Here is a 16,848-nt window from a genome sequence, read left to right as displayed (position 1 = left end):
ATAGATGAGGGATGACATTTGGCATGTGCACGTAAGAGGTAACACTATTACCTTCGGTGTATGCCTCTTGTGCTGCTGTAGCTCGAAAGCCTTTCCATAGAAGTCACTACTCTCGCTACCTCTCACCATATCCCTCAACATCTTTTGCAGTCCTGAGAGGCGATAAGCCTGAAACAACATCGGACATTGCAAATCAATTCATTGCAAGTCAATCACTTCCATTATCACAAACCGCAACGTAGGACCAGCATATGATAATACAGGGAAGCACTGAAGTAAAGCAGGAACAAAATAAAGGGACATATGAAAGGCAAAACCACAGAGTAGAGTGACGTCGATACCCGCTAGCCAAGCAAAATAGACCAAAGCCACAAGGAAGAGTACGAAACAAAGAACCAAAAGCCCGCAAATACTATGGATAATTCTTTCACACACATTCACATGAACCATTGCTGGTACATTGTCATTAGAGACACGTAAGCTAGAAACAAAATGTGATTAATGGAAGGAAAAGGTCATCACACGAACTTCCAATTTCATCTTGGGCTGGGAAAGGATTCAAGCTCTGACAAACCTTTCAGTTGCAAGACATCATGAAACACAATAGTACAAGAGAATAGCTATCCGTTTCTTTCATTTCATTGGAATGTTAACCTGAATGAAGCTACTCAAACATCTTACGATCATTCAACACGCCAAAAGCTGGACCTTAACATCAAAATAAAAAGAACTAGCATCATTGCCCCAAACTACCATAAATCATGCTTCACAGTGGACCGATTAGTTGCACTAGAGTTTGGGGAATGCTAGTAGCTGGGGGTGACGAGTTACCATGAAATACACCATTTAGTTCATGACATTATAGGTCCACGTCTATGACAGATGTCTTTGGTAAACTTGTTCCATGTAGTGCATCGTTTGGCGACACTATATTGAAAGAACCTACTTTCTTTTGTAACTCGACCCCTCTAGCATGGCTTGCAAAGGGTTCCGTGGACGGCAACGGTGTAAACCCAGCGAAATAGATTAAAGTGACATATTCAAAGATAATTGCATACACTAGACCGAAAAAGTATTCCAAGAAACCGCATGTACCATTCAATCTAGAATTGCCTTTGTCATCATTTCCATTGATGCCTTGCCCAAGCCTCTTCTTGAGATTTGTTCTTGTGAAATGAAAGGAAAAGAGAAGTAGGAATGTAAAGTGAGACGAATGGATCTGTCCAAAAATTTGTACTTTTAGTGTCCATCAACTCCAGAGGGACCTCACATCTTGTGCTTCCTTCCATCACTTGTATAATGGAGGTAGGTAGATGCAAGATACACACGATAACAACACATATATAAGGTACAACACACGACACAGATGAGCAGGTAGGCTTACATAGAACTCCCAAACCTTGGAAGATCAGCTCGCCAACACAAACCATGTAGAGAACACGCCCAACATTGCTGCATGCTCCAAAGACCACCACACAATATTATGATTTTGCTTTGCTAATGAACAACGCCACAAGGTGCTCTGCGTGCACACATTGCCAACACATGCAAACCTTCGAGTATCCACAAAACACGACATGTTCCAAAGCATTTGCATCTGGAGGATGCCACGATTTGCAAGCAGTGCCGAACATTCCGGCAGCACTCGCAGAGAATCACTAAAAGGAATGCAACACATGGTCCAAACCATCTACATCCGAAGGACGCCACCATCAACAAACGACGCCAGACATGCAACCATCTACACACCCCCCATTGCAAACAACGCTGAACATACCGACACCTCTACCGCCAAAGGCATGCTCCGAAACCATCTGCATCCATCTACAAACGGCGCCAAGCAAACCGACACCTCCGGCCGAAAGGCAACGACAAGTGTACGAATGTGATAGTGCGAAAAAGCAGAGGATGAAAAAATTCAAAGGAAATGAAATTTTGTGTGTTACAAAGAAAAGCCCTTTCCCAAAATGTCTTTTCATCTTTCACCTTCAAAGTTTCACTTTTTGGAGAACTGAACTCCAAAGCTTCTCTCGAACAAGTTTTCGTTGCGAGCTAGCCTCGCCGGCACCGATTGCTTCCTGCATTCAATGCTCCATCAGCATCTCGTTTTGATTTCAGTAGTTGCATTGGACATCGCCGGAGTAATTTCCGACAGACCACACAAATCTGGTTCCATTTGACGCTCAAATTTCTCAGCTTGGAATTTGGTGTCTCCCCTCTCGACCGGACAGAGCAGGACACATCTCGTCGATTTTCGCAGCTCAACCGGACAGACGCTACGGCGTGATCCGGATTCCGAATCCATTTTGACTCTGTGGAGGAGGACACGGTTCGTCTTTAACCGCCTGCAGCCTTGGCATTATCGAGAATCGGAGTCCGCGGAGCAATACGGTTTGTCTGCGTGAGAAGAAACGGAAGTGGACATACATAAAACAAAAGAGGATCGTCATGGTCGTCCCATTCGAGGCTCCCTATCCAGTAATGATCTTGTCTTCTCTTAACTAGTCCAACTAGTTCTGGTGCTGAAACATGGAGTCCGGTGTGACAGACTCGTTTTCCGGGCTTAGGACCTCTTCATCCGGAGGAGGTGCCACAGAGGATAATGGATTGTTGCTTTGCAATTGTTCGGTTATCCAGCTCGGGGAGGCTGGCTCCCGACCTGTTGTGAGCAAAGGCGTACACATCTTGATAAGAAACAAGCTAATTGAGTACATGGGGCCGACCCCAGTCATTCCTTCGCAGGTACCTTCCTGTCTAATTTAACAGATGAAAGTTTGGACTCTGGAATTTATCGGATAGCAGTTCTTCTCATGCTTGGACAGGGACGCGCTATTGCCTTTCACGTACAAAGCTTGATCATCGCATATACCTTCCAACGACTTTGACTCACTAATATTCTGTTTGAAATAAATACGTTCATCGCCCTTCTTCTGGTTTTTGGCAAAACCGAGAATTTGTTCTTTCAGCGTGGCACTAGATTTACTGCAGCTTCGCTTGTTCCTCAGCAAATGCGTTTTCTGCGAGTCCCCCTCCAAATCTTGCAAATCTCGATCCATATTGTTAAAATATCATGTCTGGTTATTGCAATACTAAGCAGAGATATGTATACTTAAAGATACCTGATAATGCTGATTTTCTGAAACGATTTCTCTCATTTGGAAGATTGCTTTGGAACCAGCAGCCAAGGCAAGTTTGATAACGAGAATCTCCCTTGGGGTGCTTGTTAGAGACTCACTGTACCCACCTGTGAGCCCCCGTTTTGTGGGGACAAGAGGCAGTGAGAGTAAGGAGGGATGGGAAAGAGAGACCCAGGCAAACAGAGTTGGCAACCAGCACACGGGCTGGCTGCTGTCTGCAAACAGCAGAGATTTGGGGGGGGCCCTTTGCCTTCCTAGAAGCATGGACTGGCTGCACAGGGCACCCTTTTATAGGGGCCTGTGGCAGGGCCAGTCGGCCCAACCAGGGCCACCGACCAGGGCCGACCCTGGTCGGTTTTCCAGACTGTTCTGGTCGGTCACCAGTCAGGGGACCGACCCTGCTGGTCGGCCAGACCAGAAGGCCTGGGCAGTGCCTATAAAAGGCCCACACTTCCCTCCATTCTGGCATCCAGTGCAGGACAGAAAGCTTTTGATTCTAACGCGTGGGTGCATGTGCACAAGGAAGACAGGACCAAGCTTGATTCCCGAAGCAGACAATGTATCTTTGTTGGGTATAGTGAAGAATCCAAGGCCTACCGCCTCTTCGACCCAGTAAAGAAGCAAATACTCATCAGTCGGGACGTTGTCTTCGCGGAAAAAGAACCTTAACCCCAGGAGGAGCCTCAGATTGAGGAGGAGGAGATTGTTCAACCCCTGATCCCACCCCGTCCCAGGTTGACCATTCAAGAGGTTACCCAATCAAAAGCTGATATTCCACCCGATACTCAGGAAGAGCAGGATGTTCCAGAAGAAGTTCCCGTTCCTCCTCCCACAGAGAAGCAGAAAAAGTTGCCCCAATGGTACCTCCGGACATTGGAAGAGTCTCGGGTCACCTCATTACCTGAGAGTAGCAGTTCCGGATTGCGACGGTCTCAATGTCTTCAAAAGGCCCCATCCGTGAATTTTGCTTTGGTGGCTCAGATTGTTGAGCCAAGAACCTTCGAGGAGGCGAAGGACAATCCCGAATGGCAGGCTGCCATGCAGGCAGAGATGGATGCTATCCTGAAGAACCATACATGGGACTTAGTGGCCAGGCCCCTTCGACGGAAAGTCATCGGCACTAAGTGGGTATACAAACTTAAATACAAATCCGACGGCAGCTTGGATAAGTATAAAGCAAGGTTGGTAGTGAAAGGCTTTGCTCAAACTGAAGGCATGGATTTTGATGAAACTTTTGCTCCCACAGCCCGCATGGTTACTATCCGGACAGTGATTGCCCTTGCTGCCCAATTCCAGTGGCCTATTTTTCAAATGGATGTGAAGTCCGCTTTCCTTAATGGAACCCTGGAGGAGGAGGTATACGTGGAACAGCCACTGGGCTTTCAAGATCCAGTGTCCCCATTAAAGGTCTGCAGGTTGAAGAAGGCGTTATACGGGCTGAAACAGGCCCCCAGAGCTTGGTACCAAAGGACTGATATATTCTTTCAGAAGATAAGGCTCAGTCGGAGTCCTTCTGAGGCAAACCTTTACTTGTTCATTGAGAAGGGATTGCGATTGGTACTCATCCTCTATGTTGATGATCTTATCTTGACAGGTGATCATGTCAAGAAGATTTCACAGGTCAAGGAGCTACTCGTGTCTGAGTTTGAGATGATTGACCTTGGGTTATTACATTACTTCCTTGGGATTGAAGTAAAGCAGGCCAAAGACAGGATCTTCATTTCACAGGAGAAATATTGCAGAGAAATTCTGAAGAGATTTCAGATGGAGGATTGCAGAACAGCATTAACTCCCATGGAGGTCGGGCTTAAGCTAAGTGTTCACGACACATCTCAGCCGGTTGATACTCTTTTGTATCGACGATTGGTAGGAAGTTTGCTTTACCTTACCAATACTCGCCCTGATATTTGTTATGCAGTTGGGCTATTATGCCAGTTCTCTGCTTCTCCCAAGAAGAATCATTGGGATGCAGGTTTACGAGTGCTGAGGTATCTGAAGGGTACTTGCACCTTTGGGATCAGCTACACCAAAGGCATCGAACTAGGCTGGTTTTGTGACAGTGATTGGGCAAGTGATGTGGACACCAGAAGGTCGACGACAGGATATTGTTTCTTACTTGCATCTGGTGCCATCTCTTGGCTAAGTAAGAAGCAACCCAAAATGTCCCTTTCATCTACAGAGGCAGAGTACAGAGCCGCGTGTACAGCAGCTTGTGAGACACTGTGGTTGAGGTGGATTCTGGAGGACATGGACGTGTGTCAGGAGAATGCGACAGTGCTGATGTGCGACAATCAGAGTTGCATAGCTATTGCCAAGAATCCAGTGTACCATGCGCGGACCAAACACATCGAAGTTCATTACCATTTTGTTCGAGAGCTCATCATCGACGACGTGATCGAGCTTATCTACTGCCCGACCGCCGACAACTTGTCCGACCTCTTCACGAAGGCACTCCCTCGAGAACAGATGGAGCACCTCATCAAACGCATGGGGATTGGCCCACAGTTGTGACATTGAGGGGGGGTGTTAGAGACTCACTGTACCCACCTGTGAGCCCCGTTTTGTGGGGACAAGGGGCAGTGAGAGTAAGGAGGGATGGGAAAGAGAGACCCAGGCAAACAGAGTTGGCAACCAGCACACGGGTTGGCTGCTGTCTGCAAACAGCAGAGATTTGGGGGGGGCCCTTTGCCTTCCTAGAAGCATGGACTGGCTGCACAGGGCACCCTTTTATAGGGGCATGTGGCAGGGCCAGTCGGCCCAACCAGGGCCACCGACCAGGGCCGACCCTGGTCGGTTTCCAGACTGTTCTGGTCGGTCACCAGTCAGGGGACCGACCCTGCTGGTCGGCCAGACCAGAAGGCCTGGGCAGTGCCTATAAAAGGCCCACACTTCCCTCCATTCTGGCATCCAGTGGAGGACAGAAAGCCTCAGTTATAAGGCTGTGCTGTGCACTCAGATCTGGTATCTTCTGACAGAGAGAGTTCCTTCAGTTCGCCTCAGCACTTGGCTGAGTTTTGTATTGCTCCCCTGGAGCCAGTTTTCTGCCCACCATCCGGTGGATGAATATATTCTCTTCTGTCTAAGTTTTCTCTGAGTGAGTATTGTATCTGTGATCAGTTATCTGAGTTGAGTGTTGCTAGAGCGGGAGAGATCTTGGCTGGAGGTTAGAGTGATTCTTTCCTTCTGTTTTCTAACAGTGCTTCTGTTTGTGGGGTCTTTAAGCAATCTTCTGCCTAACTGTAGTCCAGGCTCTGCATGACATAGTTTTTGGTTTTGGTGGTGTGGCGTAGTGCGGGTCCATGGTTCCTGTTAGAGCCTAGCTGTCTAGTGGCCACCCTTGGTTTTGGTGGTGTGGCGTAGTGCGAGTCCATGGTTCCTGTTAGAGCCTAGCTATCTAGTGGCCACCCTTTTAAAAGGGTTGTATATCATGAGATTGAGTTACTCACAGGAAGTCAACCTGTCTCCCTGCAGCGTTACAGGTTCACACAAAAGGAAGAAAGGCTTCACGTGATTGATCACCTGATGTATACAGTTCAGGATGAAGGAACGTACTTGGGCATTGACATGATCCCACAATTGTGCCAAGTTTCCCCGCTCCTTCCAGTCAATGATGCCAAGGTCCTCCTGGTCTCTGGATCTGGCCTGACTACTACTAAAATGAAATCATAGGATTGCAAGATTGACTCCATCATTACCTTCCATACACCATAGTTGCTTCCGTCCAAGTGATGGTCCACCATGAACGTAGGAGGGATTGGATCTTCACCCACTTCTCAGCCGTCTCAAACAAATTTGCCTTCTTGGGGGTTGACCTCGATCTTGTAAAGGGAGGGTGGTTAGGAAAGAAAGGAGAGAAGAGGCTGCAGGATATTTGCAAGGTGGCTGTCTTTCAGCGAGGCCTCCTTTTGGCTAGCCACTCCTTCTCCGGAACTGTCCACTCCTCTGATCAGCAGCAAACACCTGCCCTGAGTGCTCTCTGTGTGTCCAAGGCTATAGGCTGCCTTGGGTTCTGACACCATGTCAGAGTATGCAGCGTAATTATGTGCATTGAAGAGAGATGCAGAAATGCGATTAGAGAGAGAATACTGCACCGTAGAGTGTAAGTGATGTACTGGAACAACGCTGGTCTTTACTGCTCAGAAAACCACAACTGGCTTAGATTAAATACAAAGGCAAGAACTGCACCTTTATATAGGCAGTAGGGGGGCAGACTGGGCAGGCCGACGGGCTACTTAAAGCCGTGGTTCGACCCGACCCACCAGCTGGCAATAACCAGCCTTGAACAGCCCTCTACCAGCCCCTAAAGAGGCCCTGTTTCCAGCCCTTAGCGAGGCCCTCTAGTCAGCCCCTCATCCAGCCTAACTACCTTGGCAAGATGCCTTGGCACTGCCCCCAGACTACCTGCATAATTTACAGGGAGAACCTATGACTATCGTTGGGCGGCGGGCAAACCCACAAATCATCCCTCACTCTCTATAGTACAAACAGGAGATGCCAAGAATTCTAACGTGCGCAAATTGTCAGCACAAGTGACTCAGAACTCTGAATGGAGACTATGTTTGGAAGGGTCAGCCAGTTTAAGAAGTGTAGGAATGGTTTTGGGTCCCTATCATGTACCAATGAAGGGGAGCTACTGTTCTGCCAATAGAATTACATAGATTAAATGGCTTGTTCAGCTCTCACAAACAAGTTGGATGCTGAACTTATGGTGCTGATGACTTGCTTTGGGCATTAAGGAGATGCCACTTGACAAAGAAAGACAGTCACAAGGTGTCTCTGTTTCTTCTGGCTCCTTAACATGAAAACTTTTCAGTGGTACAGCACCTTGTAACTAGCTGGATGTGGCAGGTATATCTGTCACTATGAGAAGGTGAACCTGTAGCATGGCTCGAGGAGCTGCTTCTGATTTTGGGGCAGCTGCACTGTACAAGAGGTTCACCCTTGTTAATCCCTTCTCGACAGGCTCATCTTGTGCTCAACAGAGGAGGGACTGCCTTTCAGTGGTACATATATTGTTTCTGTAGCCCACTTCACAGTCTACACATTCTAGCTAGTTATTGTGCTTGTAACAGTGGTATATCTTGGTTTTAATCAGGATATCTGCTGTACGCCTTAGTCTTCTGTGTGCTTTTCGTGTCTTTGAAAAGAAACCAGACGAGGGAGACCAGGCCATGTATGGGTGGCTCCACATCCTTAATGCCTAGCCACGTTTGAGTACTTAAATCCCAAACTGAATTCAGGGATATGGAAGTGCCTGCACCTAAACCACTCAAATGCATATGAAAGAAACAGAAGCAGACCTATCTACACGTGGCACTGACTCCATGGAACACACATTAGCTCTCTATTCCCCTATGATCTTGCCCAACAATTACACTTCAGCACTTTCATATTAACTCGATCCAAGGTCCTAATATGGAAATTATCTCTTTGCATTGGTAACTCTTTGATTGTTGAACCCCTCAACCGAAGGGTTTTAATATTCAAAAAAGAAGACGAGGCCGAGGAAAGGGCCGACGCCAAAGCCTAAGCCAAACGACGAAGGGCATCAGCAAGCAAGTGCAGAGTGAACAAGAGAAGGTTTGGGCGAAATAAGGGATGAGCCACTTGCCCAAGTTAACATAGCATTCACTGAACCAAGATGATTGTTGCTGGAGCACGCCATGGCGTGTGCCAGGGGACCGCCTATGGTAGAAGCATTTCGGTGTTGGACTTGATGGCACCTATGTTTGAAAGGTTACCTCCCCATCTGTAACCCCCCAAATGAGGAGAGCATGGGGGAGGGAGACCTAGGGCAGGAGTTGCCCAGAGAAGAAAGAGAGAGGGGGCTGCCACATGGGCTGCTAGCACCTCATACCTGGCAGTATGGAGCCACGATGGAGGACAGCAGCGTGGATCAGACCCGGGACAGGTGGCGGCGTTGTACGGCCCAGTACGGAGATGCACACGTGGTTGAATGGAGCTGGAGATGGCACAGACATGGCGGGGGAAGCCTTGAAGGGGTCAGCCACTGAACTGGCCTGGTTAGGGCTGGTTGGACCCAGACAACCAGGGCAGAACCATGGGCTGGGTCCCTGCATAGCAAGTGGGCTGCAAATGGGCTTGGCCCTGCCCTTGTATAGGGCTGGGCTTGCTGGTCGGCTGGCCAACCAGATGCACACGTGGTTGAATGGAGCTGGAGATGGTGCAGACATGGGGGGGCAAGCCTTGAAGGGGTCAGCCACTGAACTGGCCTGGTTAGGGCTGGTTGGACCCAGCCAACCAGGGCAGAAGCATGGGCTGGGTCCCTGCATAGCAAGTGGGCTGCAAATGGGCTTGGCCCCCTGCCCTTGTATAGGGCTGGGCTTGCTGGTCCGCTGGCCAACCTCACAGCCCTAGAAAGCATGCCCACAGCCCCATAAAGAGGGCTAGGTGGGGTCGGTTGAAGGGGCCAGCAGTCGGCCAGAAGTGGCCCTGCTGGTTGGTCATTTGGAGCCCCTTTGGGGCCTATAAAAGGAACCCCTTGGGGGTATGCTACATATCCAGCAGATCAGCAAGCATAGGAGCAGCAGGACCTCATCTCTAGGCCTACATCCAGGAGGCAAAAGAGGGCCAGAGTTGCTGCAGACTGAGCTCACTGGGGGCTGAAGCCTAGGCTATCTACTAGGGCAGCAAGGTGCTGAGATCTTTGGACAGAGTCTACATACGCTCGAGGTGGAGCACACGGCCTCAGAGTTCTAGAGGTACCAGCAGATAGTAGGAGAACCTTTTGGTAAGAGTCAGAGGACCACATCCTGGTGGGACTCTGGATCTATCTTTTGTATTGTGTCCATAGCTTTGGACGGAAATATATTCTTTTGGTGGGATTCTATATTTGGCTTGGTTCGCTGTCTATTGGTAGTCTGCACAACACATCTATATGAAGCACATTAAGAAAAGAAGTTTGTGATTTTACTGTAGCGGGAGATAGACTATTGTCACTCTCTCTCCTGCTCAATACTAACTGCAACTGCAAAATGATGCACTCAATACACAAAGTGATGCTGTGGATGTGAATGAGAGAATCAGAGGGAGAGAATGTAGTGGACCTCCGAAGAGGAAAATAGATACAACTGAATAATGAATGCCTAAAGGGCTGAATACAACTGTATGAAGGGGCTGAAAACCTCACTGCAAAACCAGAAGACTAGACTACCTAGAGGAGGTGAAGCCTCACTAGATCCATGAAGAGGCTGAGGCTACCCTGCTGGTCTGGCTGCGGGGAGGCGTGACTCTGCTGCTCTGAAGGCTTGAAGGCGTGAGAAGTGGATGAAGAATGAGGGTCCAAGGCTGCCCTTTTATAGGTTGATAGGTCAGCATGGCCGACTTGGTCAACGCTGACCGTTGACCAAGGCAGGCAAAAAGCCGTTGACTTTTGACTAATAAATTAACTCTGTGTTTTTTGACCTGCGATGACATGGCATTGACTGTCTGTTGACTGTGTGCTGATTGCTGACTGCATAGGGCTTCTTGCATGGCTGTAGGGATGCTTGCGTGACAGTTGACTTAGCTGCCTGTGCTAGCACCAGCTAGCATGGCCACGGGCGTGTGGATACCCGTGAGATCCCCTTCTGTTAAAACTCGAACTAGGGTATGAAAGGGGCCTTCCATCGTGTTGACAGAGGTGACTGTCTGTGGTATACTTGGATGATAAATCCTGATCCGAATGCCTGGTTCATGAATCCGGAAATGGTTGCTAAACTCATGAATTTGCACGTACTGAATGCCTGGATTTGGTGCTAACTTCTGGTATGGATATTTGCTATGGGTTAATATTCTAGGATGAGGCTCCCTGTGGTTTTCCTCGGTGCATATAGGTGATAGGGACGGAGGAAGATTGGGTTTGAGATAGGCATCCCGGTCTTGGTGTGTTGCCTGCTGTAATACTATATCCTGCTTTAACACTGTATCTTGTTGTAATACCGTGTCTTGTTGGCGCCAGCTTGAACCCCTTGAATGATTGATATCAAAGGTCGAGGTGGAACACCCTTACTCCAATAGATGAACTTCGACCCATGGCTTGAGATTTTGACATCCAAGCCTTGGTCTTGATAATCTAGTCGGACTTCGAACCGGTGCCACCATCGTGCTCCCAAAATGACGTCCGCTGCCTGAGTGGCTGAAGCTACCTGCATGCTGCTCTCTATCTGCTGCCCTGGAAATGCACCATTCAAGGTCATTGGTTCCGTTGGCGTAAGAGGCAACTGAGCGTTCTGAGCTGCTTTGGTGGAGATGATGTCCTCGGAACTGCCTGAGTCTGCCAGGATAAGGACCTTCTGACCACCGACCTGTCCATAAAACTAAAACATATTGGGAAACTGACGAGGCTCTCCCTTCTGTTGAGCTTCAAGCTCTTGAATGACTACTGAGGTTGTCCATGTAGTCTGTTGTTCATCAAGCTCCTCGATGGTGTTGCTGAACCACTTGATGTGGCTCCTGCTGTTAGAAGCTTGATGTGGCTCCTGTTGTTAGAAGCTTCTGGTAATGCGGGCAATTCTTCTTTTATGGCCCGGCACATGACAATGGAAGCATCGGTTCTCCTTGGCGTAGTGCTCGTGTCGCTGTATCCAAGTATCCGCCATAGCCATTGCTATCCTTCGCCATCCAGCTCTTCTTCTGCTGCCCATTCCCACCATCACCTGGTGTGGAATCCTGGGACTTGTTACTGTTGACTTGCTTGGATCCTTGACCCTTGTGCATGAGCTCAAAATTCTAAGCAAGCTCATATGCACACTCATAATCCCGTGGCTTGAAACTTCTGATATACCACTGGATGTCTGTACGCAGCCCATGGAGAAATTTGCTTAGCTTCTGGCTGTCCACCAACTGCAACTATATAAACACATGAGTGAACTTATTGGCATAATGATTCACCGTCTTGGTGTCTCCTTGGTGTAGCTTGTAGAACTGATTGAGCCTGTCCAGGTACTGCAGTGGTAGGAACCGTGATCAAAGATCTTTCACGAATTCCGTCCAGCTGTAGAAAGGTGTCTCCTTGTCTGCATCATAGTGGTCCTTCTGCCACTTGAGCCACCAAGTGTCCGCCTCGCCGGTGAGGTGCATGGATGCTAGGATGCACCGCTCGGTGTCCTTCGTAGGCATCACTGAAAAATAACTTTCGAATGGATTGAGTCGTGATGTGAACACTAAGGGTTCCTGCTTGCCATTGTACCGTGTAAAGTTGAACCTCCTTGGAAAGAAAGGCTTGGCTGGAGGTGGAAGTCTCTCCTTTTCTCCCCTCGCTGGTCGGAGTAGCGAAATGAGAAGCTGCCGATCCCGTTTTTTCTTCTCTTCTCGAGCAATACATTCTCGAAGCTCCTTGGCCTCCTGAGCCTCGCGGTCTTGGAGTTCCTTGGCTTCCCGAGCCTCTCGATCGTGTTCTTCTTTTGCTTCCCGAGCTGCCCTCTCGGATTCTCGAGCTTCTTGATCGCGCTCTTCTTTTGCTTCTCGAGCTTCCCGATGCGTTCTTTTTTTGCTTCCCAAGCTTCCCGATTGCGTTCTTCTTTTGCCTCTCGAGCTAGCCTTTCGCGCTCTCTGGTGGCCTGCTCACGATCCTCCCGCATCTCTTGAAGTTGGGCCATGCGGGTGAAGAGAGCCTCGGACTGTTGCTGCTGCATCTGCATCATAGCCTGCATCATGGCTGTCATGGTAGACATGGAAGTGTCTGCAGGATTTTGTATTGGGGGTGGTGGTGGCGATTGAGGCACTGAACCCTCATCCCCCTTGTGTTGGACTGCTCAGTAGTGCTCGTGGTGTCCTTGCCGGATCTTGTCTGGACCATAAAACAATAGAGCTGCCCCTAAACTGACCCTCCCTATCTCAGGAAGAAAACTGAAACTCTAATACCAATGTAGCAGGAGATAGACTATCCTCACTCTCTCCTGCTTAATACTAACTGCAATTGCAAAATGATGCACTCAATACACAAAGTGATGCTATGAATGTGAGTAGAGGGAGAGAATGTAGTGGACCTCCGAAGAGGAAAATAGATACAACTGAATAATGAATGCCTGAAGGGCTGAATACAATTGTATGAAGGGGCCGAAACCTTCACGGCAAACTGGAAGACTAGACTACCTAGAGGAGGTGAATCCTCACTAGATCCCTGAAGGGGTTCAAGCTACCCTGCTGGTCTGCTGCAGGGAGGCCGACTTTGCTACTCTGAAGGCTTGAAGGGCTGAGGAGTGGATGAAGAGGGCTGCCCTTTATAGGCTGACAGGTCAGCCTGGTTGACTTGGTCAACGTCGACCGTTGACCTTGGTCGGCCTAGCATTGACCAAAGTCAACTCTTTGACTTTTGACCAACGTTGTCAACTCTGTGTTTTTTAACCTGCGATGACAGGGCATTGACTGTCAGTTGACTGCGTGCTGATTGCTGATTATGTAGGGCTTCTTGCATGGCTGTAGGGATGCTTGCGTGTCAGTTGACTTGGTTGCTTGCGCTGGCACTAGCTAGCATGACCATGGGGGTGTGGATGCTCGTGACATCCACCCACACACACACACATAGTGTGAGCTCCTAGCTATTCTATTAGTCTTACGCTGTTCGTACCCTCTCTTGGTTGATTTCCAACATGGTATCAAAGCCCAAATAGGAGGCACACACATTGTGTGAGCTCCTGGCTATTCTATTAGTCTTACGTTGTTTGTACCCTCTCTTGGTTAATTTCCAACATGGTATCAAAGCCCATATAGGAGGCTCACTAGTGTAGGAGCTTGAAGGCATGGACCTTGCTAAAGCACGACTCTGATTCAAGGCTCTAGGGAATCGACTTCCACGACTGGAGGATTGTGCTCTTGCGAGAATGCCCATGCCTTGGCCTTGATCATAGGGACGACGACGGACTCGGTAATACCTCATATCCAGATGGTTGACATGAGTAGAGGCGTGGACATTTTGAAGGATCTGTATGAGACATAAAATGCATCCTTGATCTTGACTCTTTAACATCAACTCTACAACATGGATATGGATGAGGGAGATTCAGTACATGACCACTTGACGAAGGTCAAGGTGGTGAGGGATCAACTAGCATCGGTTGGTCAGAAGGTAGACTCAAGCCAGTTGGCCTTGATGGTACTTGGGATGCTACCATGGAGTTTCAAGAGCGTCGTTATGGCTATGACAGCAGGACAGAGGACAAAACCTCTGACCTTTGAGGAGTTGGGCCCGTTATTGCTACAGGAGGAGGCTCGGGAGAAGCTCTATAACAAAGACAATGACAACAAGGCGTTGCTGGAAAAGGACAAAGCCGGCAAAGGACAAGGTAAGCCTAGTGGTGGCAAGCTCAAGAAGGATGATTCTGGAGATGAAGAGGACACTTCCAAGAAGAGGAAGCAAAAGAAGAAGTGCTTCTATTGTGACGAGTTAGGCCATTTTACGAAGGATTGTAGAAAGAAGAAGGTGGATCAAAAGAACAAGGAGTCGTCGTCCCCGACTCAGATTCAGATGGTGAAACCAAAGCTAAAGCTAATTTGGTAATCGGATAATTGTTCTTGCTAACATCTCCATGTGTTACTGAGGTTAGATATGGAGACCTAGAAGTCATAGTGAAGATGTTTGATGTTGAGATGTGGGCCGACGGGTAGTCAAAGACCTTTGTGAAAGTGAAGGACAGTAGGGAGTGTTTGGACTCTTCCAGGTGCGTGGCTGTTGATACTAACATGAGGGTTGATTCCATGGAGTGCCCTAGGTTCTACTATCTGCTGGTACCTCTAGATCTCTGAGCCCGCGTGCTCCACCTCAAGCGTACATAGACTCTATCCAAAAATCTCAGCACCTTGCTGCCCTAGTAAACAGCCTAGGCTTCAGCCCCAAGTGAGCTGAGTCTGCAGCAACTCTGGCCCTCCTTTGCCTCCTGGATGTAGGCCTAAAGATGAGGTTCCTGCTGCTCCTATGCTTGCTGATCTGCTGGATATAATGCCCCCACCAGCAGGGCCTCTTCTGGCCGACTGCTGTCCCCTTCAACCGACCCCACCTAGCCCTCTTTATGGGGCTGTGAGCTGGCCAACCAGGTTGGCCAGCCGACCAGCCAGCGCAGCCCCATGTAAGGGCCATTTGCAGCCCACTTGCTATGCAGGAACCCAGCCCATGGTCTGCCCATATTCTGCCCTGGTTGGCTGGCTCCAACCAGCCTTAACCAGGCCTGTTCAGTGGATGACCCGCCAAATGCCCCCAAGGGGCTCCTTTTATAGGCCCAAAAGGGGCTTCAAAATGACTGACCAGTAGTGCTTCTTATGGCCGACTGCTGGCCCCTTCAACCGACTCCACCTAACCCTCCTTATGGGGCGGTGGGCATGCTCACTTGCTATGCAGGGACCCAGGCCCATAATCTGCCCTGCTTGGCTGGCTCCAACCAGCCCTAACCAGGCCTGTTCAGTGGCTGACCCCTTCAAGGCTTCCCCCGCCATGTCTACGCCATCTCCAGCTCCATTCAGCCACGTGTGCATCTCCATACTGGGCCGTACAATGCTGCCACCTGTCCCATGTCTGATCCACACTGCTGTCCTCCATCGTGGGCTCCATACACCAGGTATGAGGTGCTGTCCATGTGGCAGCCCCGTCTCTTTTATTCCTCTAGGCATCTCCTGCTGTAGGTCTCCCTACCCCTTGCTCTTCTCGTTTGGGGGCTTATAGACCGGGAGGTGACGTTATCCAATACCCCCTCTCACAACACATCTCTGCCCAATCCGACTCGTCGATGAAGTTGCCACAGCAACTCCCATGATGAAACCGTATGGAACAATCCAGTGTCGATCTCGATTCCTAGCTTTTCAACCTGGGGCTCTTGCTCCTCCAAGTCCAGTCCTGCAAAAGCAAACCATCCTAGTACACAGGTCCATCCAAGGTAGCACCTGATGGCACCACCACTTTCAGTCACGTTCCCACCTTCAAACTCGAGCAATCCAGATGCCACCATCTTCCAGTTTTCACCTTCATAATGAGTGAACAACCTGGAGTCTTCAAGGCACCATGCTCTCAGTGTCTGTTTCAACTGGTCCTCCCTTTGGCACGTCTCGAGAAATGAAATCCCAAGAATATCTCCGGATAACTTGGACGTCATACTGCATGTGTGCGTAGGTGTAGACGAATGTAAATGCAGGCTGGTGGTACCTACCATGCTCTGTCAGAAGGGAATGTATAAAAGGGAGTCAACGAGAGTTAGCTAGGGTCATCCTAATTGCTATTGTAAGTAGTGGGTGTGTTGTGTTGGCTAATAGCCGGTTGTACCGTCTCCGTGCAGAAGACTATCAATGGAGAAATATGAGGGCTATTTGTCACTTTAACATGTGTGGACAATTGATAGACACATGGTTTCTTGGGGAAATTAATTGTACGCCCACATTGAAAGCATCTAAAGGATTACTTGTCTTTGTTTTTGAGTGATGAGTAGGGTGTTCTTGCTTCTCATCACCTTGAGTCAATATTCTTGAAGATTAGTCATTTCCTGCATTTCTTGCTTTGCTGGACTGTTGCTGCCCTTATGTACACGCGCGCATGTGTACAGACACAGATATATACTTGAAGCAGATGCCTGATTTGAGAATTGCAGTCACATATGCAGTATGACATCCTTTGCTTCTTTGGATGATGCTCTCATTATTCAGCCCATCATTGTGACAGCAATAAAGGAGAAGGAAGTACTGATATGGTACTTTAAAATCATTCAAGAGAAAAATGCACGGCCTTGTT

The 16,848-nt window shown here is 48.8% G+C and overlaps 1 protein-coding gene across 1 annotated transcript in view; it reads left to right on the top strand.

Moving 5' to 3' along the window:
• The first annotated feature begins 1,995 nt into the window (after window positions 1-1,995).
• The window catches only part of LOC147897883 (uncharacterized protein YJL213W-like), a 58,332-nt gene continuing 43,479 nt past the window's right edge, over window positions 1,996-16,848 (top strand). The window contains exon 1 of the mRNA XM_087380529.1: window positions 1,996-2,742. Within this exon, the coding sequence (XP_087236655.1) occupies window positions 2,530-2,742 (213 nt within the window). The 5' untranslated portion in view covers window positions 1,996-2,529. The remainder of the gene's footprint in view (window positions 2,743-16,848) is intronic.

Source organism: Dipteris shenzhenensis, chromosome 10, assembly GCF_047967505.1.
Source record: "Dipteris shenzhenensis isolate YYH24624 ecotype China chromosome 10, Dip_SZ_1.0, whole genome shotgun sequence".
In the NCBI taxonomy this organism is placed as follows: Eukaryota; Viridiplantae; Streptophyta; class Polypodiopsida; order Gleicheniales; family Dipteridaceae; genus Dipteris; species Dipteris shenzhenensis.
This window is presented reverse-complemented; position numbering and strand designations above follow the sequence as displayed.